Source organism: Sus scrofa, chromosome 15 (genome assembly GCF_000003025.6).
Source record: "Sus scrofa isolate TJ Tabasco breed Duroc chromosome 15, Sscrofa11.1, whole genome shotgun sequence".
Lineage (NCBI taxonomy): Eukaryota > Metazoa > Chordata > Mammalia > Artiodactyla > Suidae > Sus > Sus scrofa.
In genome coordinates, this window is record NC_010457.5 from 21,937,697 (window position 1) to 21,950,659 (window position 12,963).

Genomic DNA, 12,963 nt, shown 5'->3' on the forward strand with positions numbered 1-12,963 from the left:
AACAACATAATACATGTTCTTTTGGGATTATGTTTTCTACATTTTAAGTCTCAAATTTATGAATAGTTAAAGGAAATTTTTTTAAGTAAAGATACCAGTTATCAATTATTCAACAAGAAAATTCAAGGAGTTTGTCACAGTTGACTTTTTCTCTGGATGCTCTAAGGGAATTTCATGAAATACTTAGAATTCAATAACATGTAAAGGATGAGAATGTGTAATGAGATGAAGGAAATTTCCAAGAAAAGTAGAAATTTAATACAATATTCATATAATGTTTTCTGAATAGTCAGTGAGAATAGTGGAGAGAAGTGGACCTGTTTCCCCTAGCTTTCAAGAGACTTACAGCTGGGGAGTTTCCATCATGGCTCAGCAGTTACAAACCTGACTAGTATCCATGAGGATGTGGGTTCGAACCCTGGCCTTGCTCAGTGGGTTAATGAGCCAGTGTTGCCGTGAGCCATGGTGTGGGTCACAGACATACCTCAGATCCCACATTGCTGTGGCTGTGGCTGTGACTGTGGCCAGCGGCTGCAGCTCTGATTGGAACCCCTAGCCTGGGAACCTCCATATGCTGTGGGTGCGGCCCTGAAAAGACAAAAAAAAAAAAAGGAAAAAGGAAAAAGAAAAGAAAAAAGAGAGAGAGAGACTTACAACTGGGAAAACCAGTATAAAAATATTTGGTCATGAGGTAGAGTTTGGTATCCCCAATTCATTCTCTGGTGTGTCATAACTACTGATTTGCTTAAGGTCATAAACATGGACAGGGAGATTGGCTCTACCTCTTTGATTGTAGGAAAGACGCTACCTGAAGCCATATGTTTATAACTAGTTATTGTCTAATGATGATGATTTTTAATCCCAGTTATGTATTAGAGATTATAGTCCCCATCTGCTCTTAAAACGAACTATTTCTAGGGTACCAGAATTGGAGGAGGGAGAATAACATAAAAAGACTATGACCAGATATTCCCAATCCGTGAAAAGCAATTTATTTTTCTAGCAAAGCACAGAGGGAGAATGCTGAATAAGGGAGGAGCCAATAGTTTGGAGTAAATGTGGTGGATAAAGTGATACGAATGATTTATATATATAGATTTTTTGCCCATCATACACATGCATTCATCTGTTCAGTTATAACTAAGTCACCTACTGTGTCCTAGGCAATAGAGCTAAAAAGATAAAACTGCAAATTTAGTTTAATTATTACTTGCCTACTGAAGGAAGTCCACCATATAATAGAGTGCACTGCAATCCTTGATTGAGATGAATGCAGAATCTCCGAGGAGAGATTTTCTAACCAGGAGGGACTCTCTAACTAAGGAAATTTAGAAATGGTTTCTGTTCTGAGTTCAAGTTAAAAAAATGAGTAAGATTTACCACAAAAGGACAACTAAGAGTTTTGTCCAAACTGGAAAAAAAAAAGTGTGCAAAGATGTTCCATAGGGGCAAAAGATGTAATATATGGAATTTCTGACTCTATCAGAATTGAAAGGTGATTCATTTTGTCAAGTTTCTTGTCAGTATTTAGTACATGCCTTGTAATGCACTCATCCCACCCTTGAACTGTATTACTTCAGAGTTTTTAATTTATTACACATATCTTATATTTTTGTAAGTGTCCATGAAGTAGACAAAGAAAATAATATGCTTATATTTCCATCATGGGATGTTCTTACTAATGCAGCTAGAATCAGGCTCTTGAGTTTATTGAAATAGTTATTAATTTACTTATTCATTCAGTAAATGATTATTAAGTGCTATCTATGTGATAGTCACTGTCCTGGGTGCTGGAGGCAGCAACAGTGAAGAATTCAAGGTTCCTGCCTCATGGAGATTACATTCTAGAGGAATATTTCTTACCTGCCTACATCCGCAATACATACTCCCATATAAAAACAAATGTTTACATGAAGGAAATATAGTATGTGAGACTGTATTAGGTGGTATGGAAAAATAGCAAGTAGATAAAAAGGGGATGAGAGATTTAGATAGAGTTTGATGATTTGGCTTCCTGGATCACACTTTACATGGGGTAATCAGGAAACACCTCACTGATAAGGTAGGCATAGAACAGAGATATGAAAGAAACAAGAGAAAGATCCAGGAAAAGGGGAATAAAAGTGCAAAGCCCCTAGAGCAGGAATATACACAATGAGGAAACAGGAGAAAGGAAAATAAGATCAGAAAGAGAGTAGAGTGTCAGGTCATCTAAAGAGCTTATAAGTCATTCTGAAGACCTACTGAGGAAGCCATACCAAAGCTTTTCTTTATACTGTGTGTATAGTGACTCTCACTAATCAAAAAGAAAGTGCTCAATGTTTTGTTAGGTAAATCTATTTTCTTAATGTCTCCCCTGGAGCAAGAGAAAGCAATCTATATGTATAGCCTCTATCATTTAATTTTTAAAAACAGTTATATTGATTTAATATGCTGCTAGAGTTTAATTAGAAAGAATCATCAAATGGGCTTCTGTGTTCGTTTGTGAAAGGCTGAGCAGTGAGTATGGGAAGTTTGAATTAAATTATTTTTAATGGACTCCTTCCAATTTTTTCAGGCTTTTCATTTTTGTATTTACAGTAAACTCATGGATCCATTATCAGAAATGTATCTTCAATAACTTGAGTTGCTGAGTAAAAGGTTTCAGAAAAATATGTTAAATATTGTACATTATAAAATTTTATAAATTAAAAAAAAGGATTTTGATAAACTAGTGCAGATGTTCACATTTTCTTTATTTTTGAAGGATAAATTTCTAAACATAATTATATCTTCTGTGAAAACAAAAAAAATTCTTTTATGAGCCAATTTAAAGAGAGTCTTTAATCTTAATTGTGAATCATTTTTATCCAGCATACAGGAAACTTGTCCCTGCATCTTACCACTCAAGCACACATATGTACAATGCATTGAGTTCACTTTAAAAAATACTATCATACTTTGACCATTTTTTGAAATAAGTTGACCATTTACCAAGTTAAACTGAAATCAATTATTTGTCAAATCTATACATGTATTAGCAATACTGGCAGTATAATTTTCATGTGCCCTTTTGAGATTGTTATATGCCCTTCTCTGTTTTAGAACGAGGAGCCCGTGTTTTCTAGAGATGGCAGCAAATTCTTTATGACAGTTCCTGTTAAGCAAGGGGGCCGTGGAGAATTTCACCACATCGCCATGTTCCTGGTCCAGGTAAGTGCCGGCTTCTTTCCTTGGTTTGGTTTCATTGCCGTCATGTTCATGAAGGCCATTTTCTACACGTATAGTTAATGCCTGTGAAGTGCATCCAACTCAGGAATGTTTCAGAAAGAGGATCCCCATCCATGACGTTAAATTCAAGCTGTACACGAAACATTCTCAACACTCAATAAAACTGAGTGAGCTACACATGTGTGCTATGAATTGAGGGCCTTGGGATATAGAATTTAATAAATGAAATGTACCACAAAAACCTTAGGAAAATCCACAGAAGATTCTTCATTCAACAAGTATATATCACCTGTTTGGTACAAGTAATATTTTCAAGTTGTTATAAGAATCTTAAATATCTGAAGCAACCTAAATGTCCATCAGAAACTGAATAGTTTAATAAGTTATGGTACACCCACACCAGGAAATGCAGTGCAAATTTTTAAAACCAGAACAAAATAGATTTTTTTTATGTGTTGTCAAAGATACAAAATCTGTGTTATATTTTTATGGACTTTTTGAAAAAAAACAGGGTAAAAGGTTATTTTTTCCTCTACACTTCAAATGAATGTTAATCAGTTTATACAGTTTTATCTAATTATAAAAAGAATCAGTGAATTCACCATAAGTGATTTAAATATGGTGAGGTTAATGAGTCAATTTGAATCTGCCAATAAAAATATTCATGAGAAATAAAGTTTCCTTCAAAATTGAATATACATTGATAAAACATAAGGCTAAAACTTTTAAAGATAAAACATTGTGGATAAATTGGAATCTTTCATGAGAGATTTGCAAACAAACTAGCCGAGAATCAATTTCAGACTTACTAAGTATAGAATAAATATAAATATGGCAAAAGATCCCTAAGCAACCTGACTGCTTTTATGTTCTTAGAACTTTTAAGTCTTGTGCAGATTCTCCAGGTTTTATCATTATCCATATACATATTTACATTGGAGAACTCAGTACCTTGAATTCTTAAAATCTGCATCAGTAGCTTAAAAGGTAATACTTGTGCAAGATCTGTACTGTTAAAGTAATTGTCATGATTTTAACATTAATTTCATCAAAGCTGAAATAAATAATTTGACCATCCATAATTTTCACAATAGAGGTATAGATTAATTTTTATACTATATCATTAATTTGGAAAAAAATAGGTTGTAGACTAAATACAGAATGTGATCACATTTATATATTAAATAAATAAATTCATTTATATATGAATAAAGTATTTTGGTGACTATATTCAATTATTAAAATAATCTTATCAGACAGATGGGATTAAAGGAATTTTTTTTTATGTGAACCAGAGGAAACTTCACCAGCAAATTGACTCAATGAACTTTTGCTAGGTAATCATAAATATGTTTTCCTAAGTACTGGGGAAGGATTTTGGCCAAAAGAATCAATCACTCTTTCCAAATCTTACAATTGACTGTGACATCTTATTGAATTTTTAAATATCAGTACAAGAAGCTATATCAAAACCCAGGTAGTCAAAATTATATACAAATTGTGACTAGTTATAAGATATAGTGAAGAGGAGAGAAAGATGTATAACACATTTATGTATATACAATTCTGAGAAGATGATCTATTCAGTAAGGTAAGAAGAGAAATGGTGTCTTTTAAAAAGTGTGGGGTTAGCAGAGCCAGGGTCAGGCATGAAGATGATGGCACATAGGAAATGATATGTTTGTACACCTAACAAAAGTTTCTTTATAAGCTTTGGGAGGAAATATCTTCTATCTTCCAATCAAACCCATCTGACATGCAGCCTAATTCATTATTTCTGAAATGTTCGGAGGCACAACTTCATAGACCAGATGTGCTTACTTTGTTCCTCTTCCATATGGAGATTATAACAAAGCTTTCATTGAAGTAGAAAATGTTTTGATCTACTCTGGTTGCAGTTCAGAGAATTTGTGGTTTGCCTCACTGAGAAATAAACATGACTGCATGATTATTTATGGATATTTTGGCAATGTGGCTAAAATTAACTTACATTGTTAATGAATCAGAGGTCAGGTAAATACAATTTATACCTAAGTTTAGATACACACACAGTTTTAGTAAATAATTTGAATCATCTTGCTTCATTTTTTAAATAGCTAACAAAAAAGCTCTTTTATGAATTGTTTTATTACCATAATTACCATATTGACATATATATACACTGTAAAAATTTGTAAAATTCTAAACTCAATAAACTAAAGGAATAAATAAAATCAAATACAACCTTAGCACCCCACACCATCACACTGTAAAAAATTGTATGTATTTCCAATTCCTTTTTACATTAAAAATATATCATTTTTTCTTAAAGAATGCAATCAAAGCACATATGTTGATTTGTAACATTTGCAGAATAATTTATGAACATTATCTTGAATCATTTAATTGCATTCTTAATATTTAATATTATTTGTAAATGCAATTCTAATAGCTAGTGAACATTCTGCTCTAATAAATATACTCTTTTAGAGGAGTTAATTTTCATTATCAAAGTTATTTTTATTTTTGATACTAAAAATTATTCAAGGATATAAGTTCTTACCACAAAAGTGTATTTCTAGATATGGAAAGATACCTATGCACAGCATATGTGAACATATATGTGTTTGTTTAGGTTTAGATATGGAACTCCAAATTGGCCCTCCAAAAAGAGTATAATAATTGACTATCTAAATAGTAGTGCATGCCACCAGTAATGGCTTTTTACCCTCTCTTCCTTCCCTTGAGATGCTAGAGAACTCATCTTAAATTGATGCGCCCAGAGAGAGAGAAATGATAGGAAAAGAAGGCTTCTCAGCCAATAGTCAGGAAGACTGCATTTGCAGTACTTGATGCTTAGCTGTATTTGAGAGCTTCCCCATTGACTGACACTATATTTATTTTTTTGAAGTATCCTACTAAATGAAATAAGTAAAATTTTGTGAACATTTAGCTCTTTCACACAATCAGTAGGTAAACAGAAAACATTAATTAGAGAGCAGGCTACAGAATTAGTCTTCTCAGGATAATTTCATTGTAGAAAGTGATGGTTGCCCTTATAAATCTGTTAGTGTTTTTTTTTTTCCTCATTTACAAAAGTAATACTTATTTTCAAAAAATAAAAATATAAAAAAATTTGTTTTCCTCCATCTTCTTTTAAACATGATTATAATTTTATGTAAACTATGGTATTTTACCCTGTGGTTTATATTGAAATGTTAAAGCATAATTTTCTCATAATGCTAAACAATTTTGAAGAAATAATTATTTTAAATATTAATATTTAGCTGATTGGGTGTATCTAGTCAACCATTATTGTTCAATGTTTAATTTAGTGGCCATTTACTATGATTATAGATGTCACTGTACATAAAGCATATTTACATTATGAATTATTTATTCAGTTTTGGGTAACAGAACTAGAATTCCTTCACCAAGAGCAAAATATTTCTGGAATTCTCACCATAGTTCAGCAGGTTAGGGATTCAGTGTTGTCTCTCCAGCTGCTCAGGTCACTGCAGATATAGGTCCATCCCTGGTCCATCAAGGTGGGTTAGGATCTAGACATTGCTGTAATTGAGGTGTAGGTCACAGCTGCAGCTCAGATTTGACCCCTGGCCCAAGAATGTCCATATGTTGTGGGTCTGGCCAAAAAAAAAGTAAAGTATTTTGAAGTTTGAATATGTATAATTTTTCAAATACTTTCATATATGTGTGTGTGTATATTTCAAGGTTCAATATGAATATGTGAAAAAAGAATTTATGAACGTTTCCATTAAAGATAATAATAAAAGTAAAAGTTGGCTTTCCAAAAATCTATATAGCTAAAATAATTTTCTTTTTGAGTAGACTATACAGTTTCAATATTGATATCAGCTTCCGTAGTTCCTAAATCAAACAATGATGCAAACCTTTTTTCTTTTTCTTTTATTTTTTTGTAACTATAGGCCAGTTCAGAATACTTCAGATATTGCCCTCTTCCTCTCTCCCTATGGTATTCTTTATGTAGACTTCTAATTTCTGAATTCCCGTATTTGGAACTATAATATCTTACATCTTGCAGTTCAAGCTGCATTCAAAACAAAAGTTTTTATAAAAGATGTGGTCACATTTTTTTTCTCTCTAATATGGGATACGCAGAGTTTCAGTCACATTAAGTAGTTTAGATTTATAAGCATAAGCAATTGCCCTGCTATTTTCCAAAACCGTATTAAATGAAAAATTATACATGCTGGTGAATTTGTTTGCTTTCTCTGTTCAGCAATGCAAACTTTTGCTCATGAGAGCTGATGATTTCACTTGGAATACTTTTAAATGACATTATTTATTACAAATACTGTAGAAAATAGCATGCCCCCAATCCACAATTCTATCACCTAATCAACCCAAAACAATTTCTTCATTAAATTTCACTGCTGTATCTGATTAGGACATTGTCGGAAAACAATTAGCTCACCTCATGTGCTGAACAGACAATAAATTAAAGCATGCTATTTTTGAGCACTGCAATATTTCCCTTATTTAGAAACTGTAGAAGTTAAACTGAATTTAATATAAGAAATCTGAATGAACAGTGTGTAATCAGGTAAATAGCACATGCATCATTAAACCTTTACTGATACTATTTCCAATCTGTAAATAGAAATATAAAATTAATATTGAGCATTCTTGAATAAGGTAAAATCCCTCCCAATTCAAGGAGAAGTGCCTGGTGTCTAAGTTCCAAGTAAAAACACTCCATTTCCTCAATTTTCTGCTCTCTTTTGAAAATGAATGAAATCCCTAGTTTTATTGCTGTCCTTTCTAAAATTAAAAGTGAAATATGAGTTCAATTTAAGATGTATTGCCATGTTTCCCTTGTCAAAATTCCACTATGGTATCATATTCATAATCAGTGTTTCTACTCTAAAAGTTAATATAATAGCATGGTTGCACAGAAAGAAAGCATTATCTCTGTGGAATAAAATGATTATTCTTTTCTTTGTTAAATTATCATTCCTGTGATTATATTTGCACTGAAAGGTGGATGGAAAATAAATTGAAGTACAGACATACCCTCATGAAGTCTAGTCAAGTCCTTTGATATTTATTTTGAATGTAATGTATAGTTATCTATCATATTCTGATTGATATTGGGGACTGTTTTACCTAGAGTTTGGGTCAAACTTAACATCCTCACTGCTATTATATAACCCAATATGTGTTAATAGAAAATAGCTTAAGACTCTTATAACTATAACTATATAAGATGGTCTATGCTATTACATGTGAAATGGAGTGCAACTTATTCCACAGCCTGGATTTGCCCTGATAGATATAAAGCAAGCAAAGCAATTACAAATGTTTGAAGTAAAGTCCAAAGGCTGTAAGGTTGTTACCATGGCTGCCAACAAGAGGTCTTTTGCTTCTACAGTTAGAAGCATATTTTGATTCTAGATGCATCATTTAAGTGTAATTTTTATTCTCCATACACTGTGTTCGAACATTTTCCAAAGCTTTAGATTTTTTCTCATGATCATTTTTGATGTGGCCACTCTTCTATCCTTAAAACACACACTCACCAAAGTCTCTGAAAAATGAAAAATATAATCAATCTAGAAATCTGTGAACAAAATGCATCTCCAGATAAGTACAAATATTGATCAAAGTTTCTTTTTTTTTTAATGTTTTGAGATTTTGTTCATCTAGTCCATCCACAGGTGGACTAAAACTTTCAGATCTTGGTGTCCTTTCCTTGGCCCATTCAAAGCAAGATCTGAAAATGTGTAAGTGGAAGCATCCCCTGGGTTATTGTCCTGTGGGAATTGTGCAATAAAATATGCGACTTTAGAGCTCCATTCCGGCCTTTTGGATAAACCTGTCTCAAATCTCAGAAATTTGGTTTCATCTTTACATTAATACTTTTATTCAGAAAATACTTGTAAAGTACTATAATGCAGCAGACTTCATACAAAAAAATTAAAGAAGGCACATGCTTGTTATCAATCTTGAGCAGCTAAAAGTCTACAGAATTCCTTTTAAAAATAAGGAAGAGATAAATGATTTAGGGAGATGTTGAAATATATATATGTACCAATAAGTCACTGAATTTTTTGAAGGAAGATTCTACATATACATAATAGAATGACCTTTATTTTCTGCTTCCAATAATACAGAAAAGTAGATGTTTTAATAAAACTCTTCCACATCAAAAATTCTAGATTCTGGATATATTTACACCAAAGATGCATTTAAATGGTTGTTCAGTTAATAAATTACATTCTCTGAAAACAGTGCAATTGAGTTAGAAGTGATTAACCACAATTATATCTGTTAAAAAGCATACATTTTAAAATAAAATATACTTTCTACATTATTCATGGATTAAATTACATACATATAATTTAATATTATAGTATAATTATACTATATGTACAGATATTCAATGTAGAAGACATGGGAAATGCAATAGTAGAATTTAATGAGATAGAAAGTGAAGATGGTTAATTTTAAAAGTGGGCAACTCCCAAAAGCATTAGAAAGGAGGCATAACTGCAAATTTTAAAATTAAAACAAAATACTGTAAATAATTTATGTCAACAAATTTTAAATGAATAAATTCTAGAAAAAATTACCATATCTGACTTAAGAAACAGACAACATAAATTGTCCCATATTATTAAGGAAATGGAATCAGTGTTTTAAAATGAATTCACATTAGGCACAAGTAGTTTTTAAAAGTGGGTTCTACCAAACATTCAAAAACCTTAGAAATTAAAAAATGAAGGAAATTTCTTTAAGCTGATAGACTTTCATCAAAAGATTAAATAACATAATCTATAGTGAAACATTACTAATATTTCTTTTAAAAATCAGCATTGAGGAAAAGAATTTGAATAAGCAACAAATATGCACCAAACTAAAGATTACAGTTTTTAAAAATCACCACCTAAGAAAGAGGAAAGCAAGAAAAAAACAACTTGATAGAGAAAGGCATCTCTTGGAATATTGTTGTTAAAGGGAAAAGGGAATATTAGTGATAGAAATTACGAACTCTACAGAAAAAATGTAATTATCTGTTTCTTTTGGTGTAAACAATAGGTTGCTTCTTGGGGTCCTGGTTCTTAGGGAACTAGTGATAAGACTCCTTTAGAAATCAAGAGAGTTACCTAAACTTTCACCACCATTATGCATCTGTAGCCTGTAAAGTCCAATATACTTATAAAGAACTAAATATTGTTGACAATAGATTTATAAAATTATCATATTAATAAAACAGAAAGTAGAATAAAATTTCTCTAATAAATAAAGATACTTTCCCCTGAAAACAATGAGACAGAGAAATTCTATAAAACAAATCTCCAAAAACAATTAGCTATTATTAAATAAATATTTGTAGATATAAACTTATCAAATGAGAAATTCAAAACTTAGGAATGATCTTGTAATTGTAGAAAGAAAAGTTGTAAACCAAAGAGTAACAACTTTCAGCATGGAAATGAAAAAGATAATCCAAAGTAATAACATAAAGTGATTCAAAGATGAGCAAAGATAAATAGAGATTGCTTAAAATATGCTAATAGATATCAACAAGTGAAAGAAAAACAGCTGATAGAGAAGTTCCTTTGTGGTGCAGCAGTTTAAGGATCTGGAGTTTCCACTGCAGTGGCTCTGGTTACTGCACTGGTGTGGGTTTGATGCCTGGCCCAGGAACTTCCACATGCCATGGGTGTGTCCAAAAAAAAAAAAAAAGCCAATAGAAAGAGATGAAATAAAGTAGAAAGGATCAGAGTTAAGACAGGAATATAACATCCACCTAATATGTAATTGGTGATTTCATAGAAAATAACCAAAACAGTGGAAGAGAGGTAACATTTAAAACCACCATCCATAAAAACAAAGATAAACAAATGGGACTTAATTAAACTGAAAAGTTTCTGCACAGCAAAGGAAATCCTAAACAAAATGAAAAGACAACCCACAGATGGGAGAAAATATTTGCAGATGAAGCAACTGACAAGGATTAATCTCCAAAATTTTAAACACCTCCTGCAGCTCAACACCAAAAAAACAAACAACCCCATCAAAAAATGAGAAGAAGATCTAAACAGACAATACTCCAAAGGAGACATACAGCTGGCCAAAAAACACATGAAAGAGAAATTAGAGAAATGCAAATTTATTAGGGAAATGCAAATCAAAACCACGATGAGTTACCACCCTTACACCCGCCAGAATGGCCATCATCAAAAAGTCTACAAACAATAAGTGCTGGAGAACATGTGGAGAAGAGGGAACCCTATTACCCTGTTGGTGGGAATGTAAATTGGTACAATCACTTTGGAAAACAGTATGGTGATTCCTCAGAAAATTAAAAACAGAATTACCATATGATCCAGCAATCCCACTCCTGGCATCTATCCAGAGAAAACCATCGCTTGAAAAGATACATGTACTCCAATGTTCATTGCAGCACTATAAACAATAGCCAAGACATGGAAACAATCTAAATGTCCATCAACAGAGGAGTGGATTAAGATGTGGTAGTTACACACAGTAGAATATTACTCAGCCATTGAAAGGAAAGAAATAACGGCTTTTGCATCAACATGGATGGACCTAGAAATTGTCATGCTAAGTGAAGTCAGTAAGACAGTGAGACACCAGCATCTTACGCTATCACTTACATGTGGAATCTAAAAAAAGGATGCAATGCAGAACAGATACTGACTCACAGACTTTGAATAACTTATGGTTTCCAAAGGAGACAGGTTGCAGGGTGAGGGGATGTGCTGGGGGTATGGGATGGAAATGCTATAAAATTGGGTGGTGATGATCATTGTAAATGTAATACAATTCATTGAGTAATTTTAAAAAATAGTAAAATAAAATTACAGTCAAAAATTAAATAAATAAAAATAAAACCATGATCCCAAAACAAACCAGAATAATGAAAATGTTCTAGAAAAAAAAGTATCTTTTTGGGGGGATGGAAAGTATATTATTCAGTTTATTTATAGAAAGATGACATATAAAGTTAAAAAAAAAACCTAGCACCAGATTTCAAAACGCTAAAAAGACTATAAAAGAATTATCTATTAAAAAACCCATTAAACATAATATTTGTAATAAATATGCAAAATATCAGAGTTTTAGAAAATTATCAGTCATACCAGTAAAAGTGCATTGACTTAACTTATGTACTAAAAATTTAAAAATATTTTTTAGATTGGCTAATGAAACAAAATCCAATTCAATCGTTTATGCGAAATGATTCAAAAAGACTATAATTCTTATACCAAACAAGAAGAGCTTTCATGCTCCAAAACATTAAGAAGACTAAAAGAAGATATTTTATAACATTCAAGGCCACAAACTGCAAGGAAGATATAATAGTCAAAATTGTGTGTATCTAGCCCCAGATAGGTAGCTACCTTCATAAAACAGAAATGCCAGAAACTACTGAATATGTGGAAGCCTTATTGTACCATTCATTCTCAGTCCACACTGAGTCAAGTGAACAAAAAATTAGGTAAGATGATAGATATAGCCTATATTTAGGTTAAAACACATAACAAATGAGCTATTATGTATCTCCTTCGAATGTCAGTGGAAAATTGACAAAAGATGAACAGGTCATCTTTTAAAGAATTAATAAGTTCCACAAATTAGAAATTATTTTTAAAAATACTATAATAACAAAATAATACACTTCAGGCCATCAAGTATATTCATTAGTCATTGTTTTAAAAGGATTAGTAAGTTCTACAAATTAGAAATTATTTAAAAAATACT

General features: G+C 31.8%; 1 protein-coding gene across 1 annotated transcript in view; it reads left to right on the forward strand.

Annotated features, from left to right (window-relative positions):
* The window catches only part of DPP10 (dipeptidyl peptidase like 10), a 646,290-nt gene that overhangs the window by 571,997 nt on the left and 61,330 nt on the right, over positions 1-12,963 (forward strand). Inside the window, 1 exon segment of the mRNA XM_021075451.1 lies at positions 3,085-3,192. Coding sequence (XP_020931110.1) covers positions 3,085-3,192 — 108 coding nt within the window.